The 19,824-nt window shown below is 49.9% G+C and overlaps 1 protein-coding gene across 2 annotated transcripts in view; it reads left to right on the top strand.

Annotated features, from left to right (window-relative positions):
- The window catches only part of LOC147731457 (protein argonaute-1), a 418,093-nt gene that overhangs the window by 375,218 nt on the left and 23,051 nt on the right, over positions 1–19,824 (top strand). For both annotated transcript variants that reach the window (XM_086956498.1, XM_086956499.1), the window contains exons 16-18: positions 385–519; positions 7,537–7,638; positions 19,129–19,328. In XM_086956498.1, the coding sequence (XP_086812624.1) occupies positions 385–519; positions 7,537–7,638; positions 19,129–19,328 (437 nt within the window). The remainder of the gene's footprint in view (positions 1–384; positions 520–7,536; positions 7,639–19,128; positions 19,329–19,824) is intronic.

Genomic DNA, 19,824 nt, shown 5'->3' with positions numbered 1-19,824 from the left:
TATTCAGTTCCAAGGTTTCAAGTCTACAGAAGAAAGATAGATTATGCTTTGCATTGAGGCGATATACTGTGGTGAAGCAGGATATGTATCAGAATTGTCATGAAATGTGATGCACAGTCCGACATTCATCTAAGCTAAAGGTGAGAATGGAGAGAGGCTGCATGACAGAACCCTATCAAGAGATGTAGTTCCTCAAGGCTGTTAATACAGTACTTCAGTGGTGTTTATGAATTTATTCAGTAGAAGATGTAAGCATATTCCTGGGGTGAAGTGGCTGTACAAGGAGGGGTCAGGCGGGAGTTGTTGGAATTCGATAGAGGGCATAATTGAGGCACATCTTCACTGCATTCTGAACTGCTGCCGTTTGACTCTTGCCCACTCAAGATACTTCACTATGAGCTGCTTGCCATCCGGGACGCCTGCATAAAGCTGGAAAAGGATTACCAACCAGGGATCACATACATCGTGGTCCAAAAGCGACATCACACGCGACTCTTCTGTGCGGACCGGAATGAACGGGTACGTTTTTCATTGCTATGCAGTAGAAGATGTACCATGGTTGAAGGACAATGGGGGAACGCAGACTTGGATACTGCTCTATTGGTTTTGAACAATTGTAAGAAATACTGCATTGGTTTTATACTTCAATAAGGGACTTGTAATACTGGTTTTCCTGCTTGATACATGTTACAGGTTTGTTTGCACCGACAAAATGTCAGCAGTTGTCACTTGTTCCATTTCACATATAAATTGCATGCATTTCTTTTTTTAAATGTATTATGGAGTTCGGTAAACCTCTATGTATAACCGTTTGTTTACTTGCGAGCACTGAGTATGGTAAACTTCAGAGTCTGTGCAGCATTCAACTGAAAACCTGTCTAAATAGTTCTCTTTTCATTGTCTCATGAGTCACTAGTGGGGTCCGCTCTGAAATTATTGCTGAAGGCATTCTAACTTTAAGGGCCTTAAATTTCATGAGACCTACCTCCATTCTTTAGTTTGTTGAAGGATCATTGTTTATGAAAATGGATGGAAGCTGAATGGAGGTTTCTGGCGAGGATGTAGTGAGATGCTAGTTTCTTCAGGTACTAAGATTCTTTCACCAGTACGCTTTGCCTTTTCCTAGTATGATTTGTGGATGTGAAGAGAACTTGAACTTTGTAGTTATGGCTGGCAACCTGTTGACTGGTTCTAGGTTGGATTTAATGAGGTCTTGCTACTGAGCTTTACAGATTGCGTACTTCCTTTGTTACTGGATGCCTGGTTCTTTACCCTTTGTAACCTAGCAATATATTTCTTGGGGAGACCAGTGCAGCAGACCAGGCATGAAGTGACCACAGTTCTTCTTAGCTCAACCCTATGGTGGGTTTAAAAAAAGTGGTAGTATTTTACTTAGTAAGAAGTGAAGATCTGAAAGAGACACGTTAGTGATAGATTCCTTACCTTAGAATATCCCCAGGCGTCAGACTGGATCCGGAAAGTTTTGCTAGCAGTATCCCTGCACGTCAGTAGGTGGCGTCATGCTGCTCCACGTCCGTCGCTGGCGTCATAAGCGCCGAGATGACGTCACGGAGACTACTTTGGCGCCACCCATGCACGCTGACGTCAGTTCTTTCTTTTTCCGCGCCAGAACGCTCAGATGCCGTTAGAGCACGTAATTTTGTCACTTTTTGACTAACTATTTTGAGACTTTTGTCTCCTTTTTACATTGGTTTCCTGGTGCACGTAGGAATGCCTGGATTTAAGTCTTGTGGGGCCTGCTGTCGCAACATGTCGGTGGTGGACCCCTAGCATGTCTGCCGCTACTGCCTGGAAGCCGGCCATGACTTCCGGTCCTGACGGGACTGTCGGGCCATGGCCCGAAGGCCTTGCGGGAGCGGCACCGGAAGCTGCCGGAGGTCTGGCACTCATCCCAGCGCCATTCCCAGCCCAGAGGCCGTTCCAGGGAACGCTCACAGGTCCACAGCCATTGCTCCTTGGGTTCCAAGTCTTCGCCCTCGGATTCGGGTAAGAGACGACATGAAAAGAAGTCGAAGAAGCGTGTTCGCTCTCCGACATCCCCCCGTTGGTCCTCAGATGCGAACGAGGGGGACAGGGGCTTTGCTCCTGCGGCTCCTTCGGAGCTCGAGAGTCCCGTGGCCCGCCCACCTTACCTGGGTCCGTCTTGCTACCATAGACCGCCTTTTTAGGCCTCGGGCTACCGCCTGCGCGACTTCGGGCCCCACGGTCCCGTGTCAGGGTCCTGTTGGATAGCCGGCGCCGTCGGCGGTTACAGTTTCGGCGCCGACCATGGCACCACAAGGTCCACCGCTGCCTACTCCGGCCCCAGCATCCCTCGGCTCTGTCTCCAGCGCCGCAGTGGGTGCCCTTTGTCCCGCCCCTGCCAGGTTCCAGCACCATTTTGCTCCTACTTGGGATCCGCATTAAGAAACGGCGCCGTTTCGGCCCGACCGGCGCCGTTCCCGACGCTGTTTGTTCTTTCTCCGGCTCCTGCCCCGCTGCCACGGTCGGTACCACCACCGGCGGCGAAGGTGGAGGACGACTGGGAGGGATCTGAGGACACTCTCGCCCGTCAGTGTGACTCCGAGCCAGACTGGGTGGACATCTTGGGGGATGATGGCGACCTCGAAGTCTCCTTTGACCCGGGCTTTGCCTCTCCCGCGCCTACCATGGAGGTCCTGAATCGACTAGACGCTGCGCTACTCTCTGTCATTGCCGCCGTAACTAGACTACCGCCACAGGATTTGGTAATTATCTATCCTGAAATTAATCTCCCTCACGTGATACGATCAGTTTTGACTTCGCTCTGCGCCTACAGTGGTTTTGTAGAAGAGTGCACTACATTCTACCTGTGCCACTTTAACTAGACTATCGTCCTATGGCTAGTTGAATATATGCCCTGAAATTTACGTTCCATATGTGTGAAGATCAGACACGACTTTACCTGTATCCTTGATAAATTGGGTTCTGATTTGGAGTCAAGATATTAACGACTCACAGTCAATCAAGTGAAGATATACTTCAACAAGCTACATTTAACCAAGTGCAACCTACAATACGTATTTAATGCGACGAAGGTGCAGAATACACTGAATAGATTACAATACCTCTATACAGATCATAATTGACAGCAGTCCTGAGGATGGTTTCTACAATTAACTCTTAGGAAACCGAAACGTCGACCGTACATCTTATCCCTGTCTTGTTTTATTCAATGTGCTTTGGGTAGGTGTTTTTTTGGTTCTGTTGAGTCACGTAGTAATTTACTTATGTGTGTACCCGCAGGCCTAAATTTTATCTGTTTACCTATCTGTATATGAAGTCACTTATTTCAATGATTTTTTGATAAAACTATATTTTTCTAATACACCTTGTGTCTTTGTCTGTATGTTGTGTCCTGATAAAACAAAGTGTTTATATTGAATTACAAGTTAAACAACGTTTGATTGGTTCCCAATAAGGATTATTAATTCATCCTTCTAAAATCAATTTAAGCTACCAAATACGTATGAAACAAATCCCCTTGAAGGCATCTTTACCTTTTTACCATGGAGGAGGGCACCTCCTACACGATGGTGCTCCGTCGGACAGCCGAGGTCCTCAACCTTGATCTCCCTACAGTGGCCCTCAAAACTAATCTCCTTACTGAGATGCTCCAGGCGGCTTCCTCTTCGTCGGAGCCCCTGCTACCATTTAACGACGCCCTACTGACGCCTTGCTGGGCACTTGGTCACGGGCAGCTACGGGGCCCCTGTGGATAAGAATGTCGCCAGGCGTCATCATCCGGCGCATGGTGACCTTGCTTTTCTGACCACTCATCCTACGCCTGAGGGCCTGGTCATCCAAGCTTTGTCGCAGAGTGCCTTTCCCACGGCTCTACCTGATAAGGACTCTAAGAAGCTGGACCAGTTCAGTAAACGTTTGTTCTCCTCGGCCAGCTTGCGGCTGCAGTCAGTGAATACCATCTGCCTCTTGGGCCTCTATTCCCACGCGGTATGGGACACAGTTGCACAGTGTCCTGAGGAGACCCACGCTTTGTTGTCTCAAGCCATTGCGGATAGTAAAGATGCGGCTAAGTTTGCCATTCGGTGTGGTTTAGACACGGTGGACTTCTTAGGTAGAGAAATTTCCACAACTGTGGCGCTTTGTCGCCATGCCTGGCTCAGATCTACTGGGTTCTCACCAGATGTCCAAAACTCGCTCATGGACATGCCCTTTGATGGCTCTCGCCTGTTTGGCGATAAGGTCGACAGTGCACTGGAGTGTTTTAAGGACTTGCGGGCCACGGCCAAGTCGTTAGTTCTTTCCACAAAAAGTCCTGCCACTCGTGGGTTTTGTTCCTTTCGGGCCAACGGAAAGGGCACCCAGGTACGATCTTTCAGCAAACCTTTGCAGAAGCAGCCTCAACGCGGACGCGGTTTACGCAGGGGCGGGTCTGGGAATCATCATGGGGGTCAGTCCACTTCTGCCCCCACCGCTTCAGCCTCCAAACCTTCCTAATCCGTGCATTGTGGGGCACTCCATGCCTGTGGGTGGCAGGGTCCAACCTGATCTCCTTCCACTGGCACGCTATCACCTCGGACAACTGTTTGTTGCAGATCATCCTTGCCTTCCAGTCCACCCCTCCAGCCATGCCGCCTCAATTTCACTGCCTGGCAGGGGACAACTTGGCACTTCTCCGGCACGAAGTCACGGCCCTCTTGGCCATGGGGGCCATCGAGCGTGTTCCTGGGCCAGAAGAAGGGAGTGGTTGTTATTCCCACTACTTTCTGGTCCCCAAAAAGGACAAGGGGGGCTTGCGTCCCATCCTGGACCTCAGGAACGTTAATCGCTTCCTTCGGAAGGAGAAGTTCAAGATGTTGACTTTAGCTCAGGTCTTGGCTGCCCTCGACCCTGGAGACTCGATGGAAGCGTTGGACTTGCAGGACACATATTTTCACATCCCCGTCCTGGCGGCCCATCGGCGTTACCTGCGGTTCATGGTAGCCTTGAGCATTTTCAGTTTGCCGTGCTCCCTTCAGCCTTACCGGCGCCCCTCGAGTGTTCACAAAAATGATGACGGTGGTCGCAGCTCATCTGCGCAGGTCAGGGATGTCAGTCTTCCCTTACCTCGAAGACTGGCTGTTGAAGGTGGTGCGCCCCAGGCAGTCGTCACCCACCTTCAAACCATGGCCGACCTCCTGTTTTTGCTGGGGTTCTCCATCAACGTGCCGAAGTTGCACCTGAGTCCCTCTCAGATGCTCCCCTTCATCGGAGTGGTTCTGGATTCGACGCGATTTCGGGTTTATCCTCCCGAGCAGCGAGTCTGGGATATTCAGGCTATGATTCCGATCTTTCAGCCTCTATTCCGGGTTTCGATCAGGATGACCCCGGCTCCTGCGTCTGATGGCATCCTGCTGGTGCAACATGCCAGATGGCATATGCGTCCTCTGCAGTGGGACCTGAAGTTCCAGTGGGCACAGCATCAGGGTAACCTGTCCGATCATGTCCAGATCTCGGAGGGCAATTGTAGTGGTGGCTCACGAATCGCGATTGGGTCAATGGCAGATCCCTCTCCCTTCCCCAACCAGAGCACACAGTGGTGACGGATGAGTCCCTCCTGGGATGTGGATGCCACTTGGGAGAGGCAGAGATCAGAGGCCTCTGGTCTCAGGCGGAGTCCCAGCTCCATATGAACCTTTTGGAGTTTTGGGCGATCCGACTTGCACTGAAAGCATTCCTTCCTTTTGTCCGGGGAAGTGTAGTGCAGGTGTTCACGGACAACACCACCACCATGTGGTATTGCAACAAACAGGGTGGGGTCCTGGACCCTATGTCAGGAGGCTCTGCGCCTCTGGACATGGCTGGAACATCAAGGCATTACCTTGGTGGTTCAACACCTGACAGGTTCTCTGAACGCCAGGGTGGACAAACTCGGCTGCCGGTACATGATGGATCACGAATGGCGTCTGCACTCAGGCTTGGCGCAAGGTCTTTTTCAGCAGTGGGGAGAGCCTTGGTTAGATCCTTTCGCCACAGAAGAGAACGCGCAATGTCATCAGTTCTGCGCGTTGGAATTTCCAAGGCGGCACTCGCTCGGCGACGCTTTTTGTAGCGAGTGAAGTTGCGGTCTGTTGTACGCCTTTCCGCTTATACCACTTCTGCCCAGAGTGCTGAAGAAGATTCGGCACTACCGGGCCCAAGTCTTCCTTGTGGCTCTGGATTGGGCACAAGCTACTCAGCATGGCGATCGATCCCCTGATCCGACTGCCTCTTCGGGAGGATCTTCTGTCACAGTAGCAGTGGCTGCGACAGAAGATACCGCCGAAGAGGCAGGGTCCTCCATCCGAACTTGTCCAGTCTCCACCTCCATGCGTGGAGATTGAGCGGCGACGGTTGACAGCTTTCGATCTTCCTCCCGAAGTCTGTGATGTCATTCTGGCAGCCAGGCGTCCCTCCACTAAAACGGTATACGCCTGCCAGTGGAACAAGTTTGTGGCATGGTGCGCAGAAAGGTCTGTGGATCCCCTTTCTGCCCCTCTTTCCAAAGTACTTCTGTTCCTCCTTTCCTTGGCCCAGCAGGCTCTGCTCCGGGCACTCTTAAAGGTTATCTTTCGGCCGTCTCCATCTTTTACGGCTGCCAGATCAGCCTTCTCTTTTTCGGTCCCTGGTTGATAACTGTTTTCTGAAAGGCATTACGCTCATGTTTCATCCTGTGCCTTTTATCATGCCTCAATGGAACTTACACCTTGTCTTGACATATTTGATGTGCTCTCCCTTCATAACTGTCCTTTGCGTCTTCTTTCTCTCAATACGGCTTTCCTGGTAGCTATCACCTCTGCCAGGAGAGTGAGTGAACTCAAGGCTCTTACTTCCAAACCTCCTTTCCTTTCTGTTCATCCGGATAAGGTGGTTTTAAGGACCCGTCCTTCTTTCTTGCCAAAGGTTGTCGGGCAGACCATCACTTTGCCCACCTTCTTTCCGCCTCCGCATCCTTCCAAGGAGGAAGAAAGGCTCCACAGGGGTTTGTGATTGCTTGTTTAAGAGGGCCCAGAAAGGCTTCAAATAGGGGTTTATCAAGTTTGCAATGTCTGACACAGTGAAGGGAATAACATTGTCACTAGCTTGGAGACAGTCGACCTCAGCTACCACATAAGTTGTTATTAAACTAGTACCTTTTTTTTACCCGCATAATTCTTTGATCTTGGAACAGGAGATTACTGTTAAGGTATCTGTTCCAGTCCTTAAGTGTATATCAATGCAGTTTAGTTTTGGTGCACCATTTCCACCTGTTGCTTGCAGTTCTCAATGCACACTGAGAAAGCTGCTGCTTCTTCATGAACACTTCTTAGGACCTTTTCACTCCTTTGTTTAACCGACTGTCCAAAGAAGAATTGGGCATACAACCTGTTTGACTTTTACTTCTTCAAACTGGTTGGGTGCAAGCTCAATTCCTGGTAATTGTATAACAAGCGAAACAGGAGTGAGGAAAGCATGATTGTTATTGCTGTAAAAACTGCGTTTTGTAGTTACTGTTAATTTGACCTGTCTTTGCAGATCGGCAAAAGTGGAAACATTCCTGCTGGCACCACAGTGGACACGAACATCACACATCCTTTTGAGTTTGACTTCTACCTGTGCAGCCATGCAGGCATCCAGGTAACTAGTGTCTGGTTGTGAGTTTGGGGCTGGGTTGTTGATCTCATTTCTAGTGAGAGAATCTACCATGTGCTGTACAGCATTGGAGCACTAGTTTCCCTATTCTGGCACTTTGCATCATTATATGCTAAGAGAGTCAGCCTGCTTCTGACATTGAGGTTGCCATTCCTAAGTGCGCAGCTAAAACCCTGTCTTGAAAACACCTGTATTCGTAAATACAGTTAGCCGGGGCAGACACTATAATCTTCGTATCTCACATGAAGCAAAATCACTATGTGCGATCTTCCAAACCATGGAAAAATATGTGCAGGCCATATCTTAGTGCCTGGGCTTTACTTCTCCTTTTCATTTGAGGGATGCGTAGTATCTTGTGGTATACATTTTGTATTAAAAGGTGTGCATGCATGCAAGTCTGAATTTTGTCCCTTTGATAGCAGAACTTTACCTGCTAAGTAGTTATAATGAGGAAAGAGCTATACCGGTGGGAGTGCATTTTTTGTATATGTCTTGTCTCATTCTTGTTTTAACATTTCAAAACATAATATTATTATTATTATTATTATATTTAAGTTTATAGAGCGCACAGCTACCCGGAGGTTTCCCGGCGCTAAAAACATGTTGAGGGCAGAGTACCGGCAAGATTAAACAAGAAAAGGGGAGGTCTATTGGTTAAACAACCAAGTTTTTACATACCTGCGAAACTTGAGGTAGCTGAGTTCAGTACGCAGGGTAAGAGGAAGGGAGTTCCACAGTGATGGAGCCAGATAAGCAAATGTGCGACCGCCCATTCTGGCTTTTTTGATCCTGGGGACCTGAAACTTATGCTGGTTGGATGAGCGAAGGGTGCGGGAAGGGCAGTATTGGTGGACTAAAGTTCTGAGATAGGGGGGGGCATTGGCTGCATTAATTTTGTGCATAAAGCAGAGGGCCTTGAACTTTGTGCGACTTTCAATGCGGAGCCAGTGAAGGCTTCGTAGAGAGGAGGAGGTGGGTGACTTGTTGGGAAGTTTGCAAAGAAGCCGGACAGCCAGTTCTGTACTGTTTGTAGTTTACGAGTCACTTCCTTGCAGGCCCCCAGGAAGAGCACGTTGCCGTAGTCCAGTCTAGATGTAATTAAACCCTGGACTACTGTTTGTTTAGTGTCCTGAGGAAGCATCCAGAAGATCTTTCTGAGCCATTTGAGAATGGTCGTGCAAGTGGACTTTGACCGCATGTTGTTTCATTGACATCTGGTCATCAAAAAAGATGCCACGGTTGCGAGCGGTTTTGGAGGGGGCAGGGAGAGTGTTCATTTGTGATGGCCAATGGTGGGGGCCCCATAAGGTGGTATTGTGACTGTGAGAAGTTGGCCCGATATGCAACGTTCGCTATTCTAGCGACCGCTATGTATCGTTCCAACGACCCTTATGGTGTTTGGTTGTAAGTCAACCTACAGACCAGCTATCCTAGTAGCGTGGATACGAGCAGTCTAAGGCTAAAGACTCGAGAGGGCGCGTTAAGCCAGCTGTTTACCACACATGTACCCCTTGAACACCCAGTGAAAGGACACCACACAAGTGTTATGAAAATAAACAATATATTTATTAAGAATCACAACAGCCCTGTACTCTTTATGAGGACAGGGTACTAAGCACAAACCAAATCTCTTTAGTAAATACTTCAAGTGCACAGTTTAAAGACAAGTGTCCGGGGACACGGAAAGGTTAAGGCAAGTCGGAAGCGAGGGACTCGGGACCCTAGAGTAAGGAGGCTATGCAGGCACCGAAATGCCGAGTTTACCTAGCCACGAGGGCTGCGGCTGCACAAGTCTTACAGGCGTCGGGGTCTTCGCTGACGAGCCAGGAGCCGGAAGAAAAGGAGTTGCTGGCCGGCGACCAGTGGTGTATAGTTCGTAGAGATTGATGAAAACCTGAAAGCAGAGGGGACCAAGTTCGTACTACTAGCCAGTAGTCAGAGGGTACCAGGGAGGCACCAGTTGGCCGTCACCTCGACCAGGTGAGTGGGCGACGCTAGGCTCTGCAGTCTCACGGACCAGGAGGCGTTGTCGGCGACCACGGTGGAGGTGCGAGCTGTCCCACGACGGATGTCGCTGTCGGCGTCTTGAGTGGACCAGGAGGGTCCGGGGTGCTTCTCAAAGAGATGGAAGCAAGGGCCAGTCTGGAGCAACCAGACCGGCAGTGTTGGTTCTCGGATGTCGTCACAGAAGGGCACAAGCCAGCGGCTAGTGACCAGACAACGTGCTGAGCAGCGAGCAGAAGGGCCCCACGCAGATCGTGGAGATGCTGGGAGACTGCACTTCGGTGCTGGAGCGGCTCAGGGTCGGGGCTTCTCGGACCCCAGAGCACTCACCAGAGAGTTATCTCGATGGTCGTGCTGGTTTTTAAGAGCGTGCAGGTTCTGATGATGGCCGGTCCCTCGAGGTCTCGTCGCACCCACAGATCACAGCTGAGCTGATGACGTGGGTAGAGGTCAGAGGTGCCAGGGAAGCCGGTTCTCGTCGAGCTGGGCCGTCGAATTCCTTGAGGAAGGACTTACAGCAAACCGCAGAGTTCTTAGATGGTGCCCGCTGATGCAGGGTGACTACTCCTTAGCCACAAGGGAGAAATCTTGAGAAGAGTCTTGAAGTCCTTTCGTAGAAAGTATTCTTGATTCAAAGATGATCTAATTTGGAAGGGTCCCCGCTCCGGCCTTTATCCTAAAGAAAGGGGCGGGTGCATGACTAGGTCCTGCCCTAAGGGTGGGACCAGGGAGGGGGGTAGTTACACCCCTCTCCCCTGCCGGACTTTCCCCAGGCCAGGGCTGTCGCCCCTGGAACTGGTTCTAACCGGCAGATGCGTAGTGAGCACCGGGGTGCCGCTCCGCAGTCACCTTCTCGCAAAAGCCCTACCTACCCAGAATACACAAACCCTGTCTGGGACGGTGCGAACACCGCCCTCGACAGGAAACCCTTTGTCCAAGTGCTCCTCGCTGGAAGGACTCCCAGCAGCAGGAGGTCAGACTCGTGTCTGTGGTGGCAGCATCCATTTTGTGGAGCTGAGGCTTTCGTTAACTTTAACCGGGGTTCACAGTTACGTACATGTCGTGTCCCTCTAGAAGGGCGGAATGCTAACCTCGTCGCCAGAGTTGGTGAGAGGGCAGCATCCCGATTCGTATGACACCTTACTCGACATGTCTTGATAACGCGACACCGAAGTTACCGATATGGTACGCGTTATCATGGAACAGCCATTGGGTCTTGATTCCGCAAGCTGCAACCGGGCTCGGCTCGGGCCAGAGCTTAGTTCACACGAGCCCACGCACTCTGCCTTCAGGATTGTCAAGGCCTGCCATAGGAGTGACTGATAGGAACTCGGGTGTCCATTGGAGGGTTAGATATAGGGCTACTATATCTAAAGCAAAGGGTGATTACACGACTTTGCCCCAGCTGCCATGCAGCCAGTTGTGTCAGATTTAGGAGGCCAACCAGGGGTGGCATAATACATGCTGCAGCCCCTGGCGGCCCTGGGTACACCTATGCCCTGCGTTACGGGGTCTGATAAGGTGGCCCAGTACCAATTGGTAAATGCACCTAGGGTACATCTCGTAATTTAGAAAGAGAACAGCCAGGCTGTGGGTCTGATTGGCAGGCCCACAGCCAGAGAAAGTCGTAAACCAGTGAAACAAAAGCAAAAAATCTGGGTGATCATGGGATTGCAGACCCTACTCTCCTACATGTACATGACCCCCCCCCAAACGTCGGAACAACTAGCTAACCTTGACCAGGTGAGTCTTCTTGTTCTAAGTGGAAATATCTGGAGAGCCCATCGGCATTGCCATGATCAGTACCAGGTCTATGTTCCACTGTGAAGTCCATCCCCTGTAGGGAAATGGACCACCTAAGCAGTTTGGGGTTTTCACCCTTCATCTGATTTAGCCACAAGAGGGGCTTATGGTCGGTCTGAATCTTGAAGTGAGTGCCAAACAAGTATGGCCTCAGCTTCTTCAGGGCCCAAACCACAGCAAAGGCCTCCCTCTCAATAGCTGACCAATTCTTCTCTCTAGGGGTCAGCCGTCTGCTTATAAAAGCAATGGGCTGGTCTTGACCATCAAAATTCAGTTGAGAAAGAACAGCTCCCACACCCAACTCAGAAGCATCTGTTTGGACAATGAATGGTTTGGAGTAGTCCGGACTCTTGAGGATAGGCGCCGTGCACATGGCCTGCTTTAGGTCATCGAATGCTTTTTGACAGCTCGCTGTCCACTGAACCTTTTTTGGCATTTTCTTACTTGTCAGTTCATTTAATGGTGTCACGATGGAACCATAGTTCCTGACAAACTTCCTGTAGTAACCAGTCAGGCCCAAGAAAGCTCGAACCTGAGTCTGGGTGGTTGGAGGAGCCCAGTCCCTGATTGACTGTATCTTGCTCTCCAGTGGCTGAACCTGGCCTCCACCTACAAGGTGGCCCAGGTATACAACCTGTGTCTGCCCTATCTGGCACTTGGTGGCCTTGATAGTGAGGCCTGCTGCTTGCAGCGCCTCCAATGTCTTCCGCAGGTGGACCAGGTGATCCTCCCAGGTGGAGCTAAAGACAGCAATATCGTCAAGATACGCCGCGCAGAAGTCATCCAGCCCAGTAAGGACGTGATTCACCAACCGTTGGAAGGTGGCAGGTGCATTTTTCAGACCAAAGGGCATCACCACGAACTGATAATGCCCACCAGGGGTTGAAAATGCGGTTTTAGGCTTGGCGTCCTCAGCTAACCTGATTTGCCAATACCCAGCTGTCAGGTCAAACGTACTTAAGTAGTTGGCCGAAGCCAGCCTATCAATAAGCTCGTCTGCCCTTGGTATTGGGTGGGCGTCAGTCTTAGTGACTGCATTGAGACCCCTGTAGTCTACGCAAAACCTCATCTCTCTCTTACCACCCTGGGTGTGAGGTTTCGGCACTAGAACTACGGGACTAGCCCAAGGGCTATCCGAGGGTTCAATGACTCCCAGCTCCAACATTTTCTGCACTTCACTTTTAATGCAGTCTCTAACGTGATCAGGCTGCCTGTAGATTTTACTCTTTACGGGCAAGCTGTCACCAGTGTCGACCTCATGGGTGCACCAATCGGTCTGACTGGGTGTCAGAGAAAACAGATGTCGGAACGACTGAAGAACCTGTTTACAGTCGCTCTGTTGATGTTCGGAGAGGCTGCCACAAAAGACAACACCATCTACCGAGCCATCGTCAGGATTCTGAGTGAGCAGGTCGGGGAGAGGATCACTCTCCTCTTCCTGTCCCTCATCTAGGGCCATGAGCAAACTCATGTCCTTCCTGTCGACATATGCTTTTAGCCTGTTGACATGAAGCACCCTGTGGGGGCTCCGGGGAGTTCCCAGGTCGACCAGGTAGGTGACCTCTCCCTTTTTCTCCAGGATGGTGTGGGGCCCGGACCATTTGTCCTTGAGTGCTGCTGGGGCCACTGGCTCCAACACCCACACCTTCTGTCCGGGCTGGTAAACAGTCAAGACAGCCTTTTGGTCATGCCAAGCTTTTTGGAGTTCTTGGCTGGCCTTAAGGTTTTCGGATGCCTTCTCCATGTATTCAGCCATCCGCGAGCGGAGGCCGAGCACATAGTCCACTATGTTGGCTGCAGGCTTTTTGAGAGGTCTCTCCCATCCTTCCTTCACCAAACACAGGGGTCCTCTTACAGGATGCCCGTACAAAAGTTCAAAAGGGCTGTAGCCAACCCCCTTCTGTGGGACTTCTCTGTAGGCGAACAAGAGGCAGGGGATCAGGACGTCCCATCTACGCCGAAGCTTTTCCGGTAGTCCATGAATCATCCCTTTTAGGGTCCTGTTGAATCTCTCAACAAGCCCATTGCATTGTGGATGATAGGGCGTAGTGAACTTGTAGTTGACACCACATTCCTTCCACATAGCAGTTAAGTAGCTCGACATAAAGTTTGCACCTCTGTCGGAGACGACCTCCTTAGGGAAGCCCACTCTGGAGAATACTCCAACTAGGGCTCTTGCCACAACAGGTGCTGTAGTGGTCCTAAGGGGAATAGCTTCAGGATACCTGGTGGCATGATCCACTACCACCAGTATAAACTTGTGCCCTGATGCTGTCGGTGGTTCCATGGGACCGACGATGTCGATCCCCACCCGTTCAAAGGGCACCCCCACCACAGGCATTGGTATAAGGGGGGCCTTTGTCGTGCCACCTGACTTACCACTGGCTTGGCAAGTGACACAGGAGCGGCAAAACTCCTTGGTATCTTCGTTCATGTGAGGCCAGTGAAAGTGCGAGACAAGCCTGTCCCACGTTTTCGTCTGGCCTAAGTGACCTGCTAAGGGAATCTCGTGGACCAAGGTAAGTAGGAAACCACGCTGAGACAAGGGGACGACCAGCCTCCTGGTCATGCCAGGCTTGGGGTCTCTTGACTCAGTGTACAGGAGTCCATCTTCCCAGTATACCTTGTGGGTACCTGTGGCGTTCCCAGCAGCCTCAGCAGCAGCCTGCTGTCTGAGGGGTTCAAGAGAAGGGCAGTCTAACTGGTCCTTCCCCAGGTCTTCCCTTGAGGGTCCCCCTGAGCCCAAGAATTCAACTTGATCAAGTTCGAACTCCCTCGGCTCAGTTTCCCTCAATTCCTGTAGGTCAGCCTCCTCTGAGACTTGATCCTCGACCTGGGGCAAGGGGGAAGGCGCAGCCTTAACCCTACTGCTCTTTTTCTTGGGAGGTGTCTGGTCCATTGTTCCAGGATCCAGCACCTGTTCAGTGGGGCATTTCCTGACCTGCGACCTAGTCACAGCGAACACATGTGCTGGCAAACCTAACATTTCCATGTGAGTCCGGTGCTCCACTTCTGACCATTGTGACGACTCCAAATCATTGCCCAACAAACAATCCACTGGGAGGTCTGGACTCACTACAACCTTCTTTTGGCCAGTTACCCCTCCCCAGGAGAAAGCTACAATTGCCATACTGTGATTGGTAGTGACATTGCTTGCATTGGTCACCAGGAATTCTGTACCTGGCATGATCTGTCCAGGGTCCACAAAGTTAGGCGTCACCATGGTGACGCTGGCACAAGTGTCCCTATAGGCCTGAGCCATCTTTCCATTTATAAAAGGCGTCTGTCTGTATTTGCCCAAAGTATTGGGGCTTACGTCAGGGGACACGTCCGCGTCCCCCGTACTGACAAGGACAGCCTGAGTGAGTGTGCCAACTAAGTTGTCACGCCCCTCAGAACCCAGGGTTAACCCTACTAAACCCTTGGGAGGCGCACTACCACTGCTGACTGTACTAGGGGGCACAGGTGCCTTAGGGGCTGCAGTGGCAGGAGTCTGCCCTCCTCCTTTCTTGGTGCACTCACTAAACCAGTGAGATTTACTTTTACAGTACTGGCACCATCGTTTGGATTGGCCTTCTTTCTTCTTTTGGGGAGCCTGACCCCCACCCTCTTTGGGTTGTTGGGGACCTGTCGAAGACTTCTGGTCATTTTGTTCCCCCTTAGAATCTTTACCCTTCTGGTCTGCTTTCTTCTGACCACCTTGATTCTGGCCCTGGTTCTGTTTAACTCTCGTCCGAACCCATTTGTCTGCCTTCTGCCCCAATTCTTGAGGAGAGGTCAGATCCGAGTCGACAAGATGCTGATGCAACAACTGGTTCTGACAATTGTTTAAAATTTGTTCTCTCATCATCAAATTATACAATCCTTTGTAATCAGTAACCTTACTGCCCAGCAACCAGCCCTCAAAAGCCTTAGTGGCACAATCGACAAAATCAGACCAATCTTGAGACTGCGTTTTCTGGGTATCCCTGAACAGCACCCTGTACTGTTCAGTGGTTAGGCCGAACCCTTCAACGAGTGTATTCTTCAAGACTTGGTAATTGTTAGCGTCCTCTACCCTTGTGGTGAGGAGCTTGTCTCTTCCTTTACCTTCAAAGGAGAGCCACAAGATAGCCGCCCACTGACTCTGGGGAACGCCTTGCACAGTGCAGGCCCTCTCCAAAGCAGTAATCCATTTGTGGATGTCGTCCCCTTGTTTAAAGGGGGGCACTATCTTCCCAAGGTGTTTCGTATCGAAACTCTTTTCCCTATTACTAGGTACATTGCTGCCACCAGTGGGGACTGCCCCACTTAACTGTTGCTCTCTAACGAAAGCAAGCTTTTCCTTGGCCAGGGCAAGTTCTTCCCTTTCGATCCTTAGATTAGCTGCCCTTTCTTTCGCTTCGTACACTCTCCTCTGAGGGGACGTCATCCCTCTTTGAGAAGAGTTGTGAGAGCCATTGGTTCGAAGGGATCTGTTAGAGCCTCTTGATAGAGACCTAACTCGTCCATTCCCAATGTTAAGCGTACCTGACAGTAGCGCCGGGGGTCCCCCAGTACCACTATCATGTCTGCTTAAGTTGGACCGTGTCAGTCTGCCGACTTCTACCTGTCCCTTATCTGCCTCGTCCCCAGAGAGATCCTCATCCTCATCCTCCTCCACATCCCCGTTCTCGGTTGCGAGGTGAATGAGGTCAGGATCGTCCCGGGTTCCCTCGAGGGGAGGCATGTCTCTTTCTGGATTAGAAGGGCTAAGAAGCTTCTCAGCCTTTCTGGCATCATAAGTCTCTAGGAGACCAATCAGAAAGGAGGTGGTGGGGTTAGCCCCTTGCTTAATTTTCCTAGAGGTACATACTTGTCGTAACTCATGGAAGTTAAGCGCAGTATATCTTGACGGGATGACCTGTGGAGGGTCAACTGACACCAGGGGAGACTCAATGTTTCCTCCTGTGACCGACATACTGCTTCTAGTGTGGTGTAAGTGATGCACCTACCTACACTATGTGTTTACCTACTTTTCCCTTGCTAAGAGTTGTAGCCAAGGTGTGCTAAGCCTTGAGGAGCTACAACAGCTGGTTCAGTAGAACTCAGAGTATTCTAAGCTTTAGTTATATGTACTAACAGTACTTGTGCGATCTTTCAACAAGATATTCTTAGGATACGTGTGGTAAAACAACAGCAAGCTCAAATCCCAACCGCTGCTCACCAATGTGGGTCGTTGGAACGATACATAGCGGTCGCTAGAATAGCGAACGTTGCATATCGGGCCAACTTCTCACAGTGACCAATCGGGAGAAGTTCGGTTTTTCCCCCGTTAAGTTTTAATTTATTTTCGTACATCCAGGTAGCAATATTGTTAAGTCCTGAGCAAAGGGAAGAAGTAGTGGAATGCTGGCCAGTACAGAGAGAGTAGATGATCTGGGTATCATCGGCGTAAGAATAGATGGTGAGTCTAGCTTGCTCCGCAATGGTAGCCAAAGGTCTTACATATAGATTAAAAAGTAGGGGACTCAAAATGGAGCCCTGGGGGACACCATGAACAGATTTATGTACTTTGGAAGCCGATGTGGAAGAGAAAACTTGGAAAGTGCGATTGGAGAGGAAGCTTGCAAGCCACTCAAGGGCTGAGCCAGTGATGCCGGAAGACTTAAGGATGTTAAGAAGGATGGTGTGGGAAACAGTGTCGAAAGCGGCACTTAGGTCGAGCAAAATAAGTGCCACTGTTTCCCCTTTGTCGGCCTGGCATCGAATAGTCTCAGAGACCCCCAAGAGAGTAGATTCTGTCGAAAAACCAGACCTGAAGCCAGACTGAGATAGGTGAAGAAGGTTCCAAGTTTCAACGTGTTTGGTGAGTTGTGTATTAATGTGTTTTTCCAAAAGTTTGGAGTAGACCGGAAGGAGTGAAATGGGGCGGAAATTGGATGGGTTGTTGGGGTCTGCATTTGCTTTTTTTCAATAGCGGTTCTATCATGGCGTGTTTCTATGTGCTGGGGACCTTGGCTTCCCTAAGGGAGGTGTTAAGTATTTGAGAATAAGATTAAGGGAGGGGGTGTCGAGGGATTGTAAAATTTGGGTGGGGGTGGGGTAGGATCCATCGGGGAGCCGGATTTAATATTGCTGATGATCTCCTGCAGTATGGTGATATCTAGAGGGTCCCAAGTAGTTAGCTGCTGTAAGGGAGAGTGAGGAGTATGATCCGGTGGCTCGGATTTGCAGGGGACAGGCATTGTAGGCCGGTCAGAGAGTGGGTGGGTGGTGCTAGGATCTCTGAAGTCATCACCACCCCCTTTTGTAAATCGATTTTGGCCACTATAGGTGTGGCAGGGTATACTCAGACATGAGTCCCTTTCTCACTGCTCCATCAGGATTCAAGCAAGCCGGGCCGAAGAGGCTGAAATGCCAGAAACCGGTCCCCGGTAGCTTGTCTCCTTTCTGGTAAAGAATTGGCTTGGTAGTTTAGTCTGCCCTGTTCCCATGATGCACTGGGCCAGGGACAGACTGATTTGCATATAGCCAGATTCTGAGCTGGGATGGGGCAGTGAGATAAATAACGGTGATGGATTAAGCCCTGATCTTTGGACTGGGTAAGAGTGGTCTGCTCAATTCAGACACTCTGTTCATCACCACCCCCTTTTGTAAATCGAGGATCTCTGAAGTCGGCATAGATGTTATCGATTTTGGAGATAAAAAATGTTGCCAAAGTATTGCATTGCATTGTGTCTAGACATGGTGCTTGCGCTTTGGGGCGGTTTTGTGCATTACGTATAGTCACAGTGACATATTCTGCTCTAGCTGTATTAGAGTGCATGATATTTGGCTAGAGCCGTTTTGTACAGTCGCTTGGTGCAGGGGTCATAGTGAATGCGCCACTTCCGCTTAAGGCTTTTGTAGATGGTTTTTTCCTTTTTTAACAGGTCTGCGAACCAAGGGGCGGGAGGGTGGTGCAGATTGTACTTTTTCTTCCTCAGAGGGAGGCACACATTGACAGCCGAGGTGAGCCAGCTGTGGATGGCCGCCTCCTCTTCAATGCTAGTCACGGAGGAGAGGGGTTTTGTGTTCTCAAGACAGGAGTTGAGTTTACCCGAATCCAGATTTTTCCAATTTCTGGTTAATCTAGGTTCTATGGGAGTTACTGGAGGCTTAGGAGACTGATCAATTATTATCATAAACTCTACCAGGTAGTGGTCTGACCAAGGGATGGGTAGGGGAGGCCAGCTTGTTATAGTATCCAAATTAGAGAAAATGGGATCAAGAAGGTTCCCTGCCTTATGCGTTGGGCCCGAATTGTGCAGAGTGATATTCAATGCTGCAAGATCCAGCGTGAGATTGGTGCTAATGGGGCAAGATGTATCGTTAAGGTGTATGTTAAGGTCACCAATGAGCAGGAAGTTGGTAGTGTTTAACAGCATAGGGGCTATGTACTCCGGGAGGGCGGACGCCCACGAGCTGGCTGGGCCAGGGGGCCTATATATGAGTATTCCGGAGAGAGTGTAATTTGGGGAAAGCAATAATTTAAACAGGCCGGCTTAACTGTTGGGAATATCCAGATCCTCCCATTTACAGGAGTAGATACGTTTAAAAATAAGGGGTGTTACTGTTGCCTTGTATGTATTTATTGCGCAAGATTTCTGACTTCCTTTCTTGTCAGCTCTAATGCTCGTATAAACTTTTCCCTTGCTTTTCTTCCAGGGCACGAGCAGACCGTCGCACTACTATGTCCTATGGGATGACAACCGTTTTACGGCAGATGAGCTCCAGATCCTTACATACCAGCTGTGCCACACTTATGTACGCTGCACGCGCTCGGTCTCTATACCAGCTCCAGCCTACTATGCTAGACTTGTGGCATTCCGAGCACGGTACCATTTGGTGGATAAAGAGCATGACAGGTTAGGCTGTACCCTGTGTGATTTTGATTGATGTGTAGAGTCTACCTGAAAAAAAGGAGTGATTGGTGTGTGTTTAGTCTGGGAGAAAGACATAAGTGGTGCAGATTAAGGAATGTGCAAGCAATTCCCATATCTTGTAGGTCAGTACCACATACCAGTCAAAACATTTTAAGGTTTTGAAATGCATACCTGGGGATTGACACCAGGGTACATTTATCTTTCAATAGGACCTTTAAAAATGTCTGGTAAAGCAAAATGTGTCTGGACTAGACACCTGGATACATTTGAATTGCATACAAATAGGTAGATCACATTTTCAGAGAAGATTGTTTTTAATGTTAAACCAAATGCATGTTTTTTTTTTTAATTAAGTGGTCTAACCTGCAATAGCCTACATAAAGTTGAATCTTTTTTCAAACAAAAACAATGCCACTTCTAAAAAAGCTGATTCAGGTTAAAACGTCTACAAAACAATTGCCCCAAGCAGCACAGTTTA

Source organism: Lissotriton vulgaris, chromosome 2_1 (assembly GCF_964263255.1).
Source record: "Lissotriton vulgaris chromosome 2_1, aLisVul1.2, whole genome shotgun sequence".
NCBI classification, from domain to species: domain Eukaryota; kingdom Metazoa; phylum Chordata; class Amphibia; order Caudata; family Salamandridae; genus Lissotriton; species Lissotriton vulgaris.
This window is presented reverse-complemented; position numbering and strand designations above follow the sequence as displayed.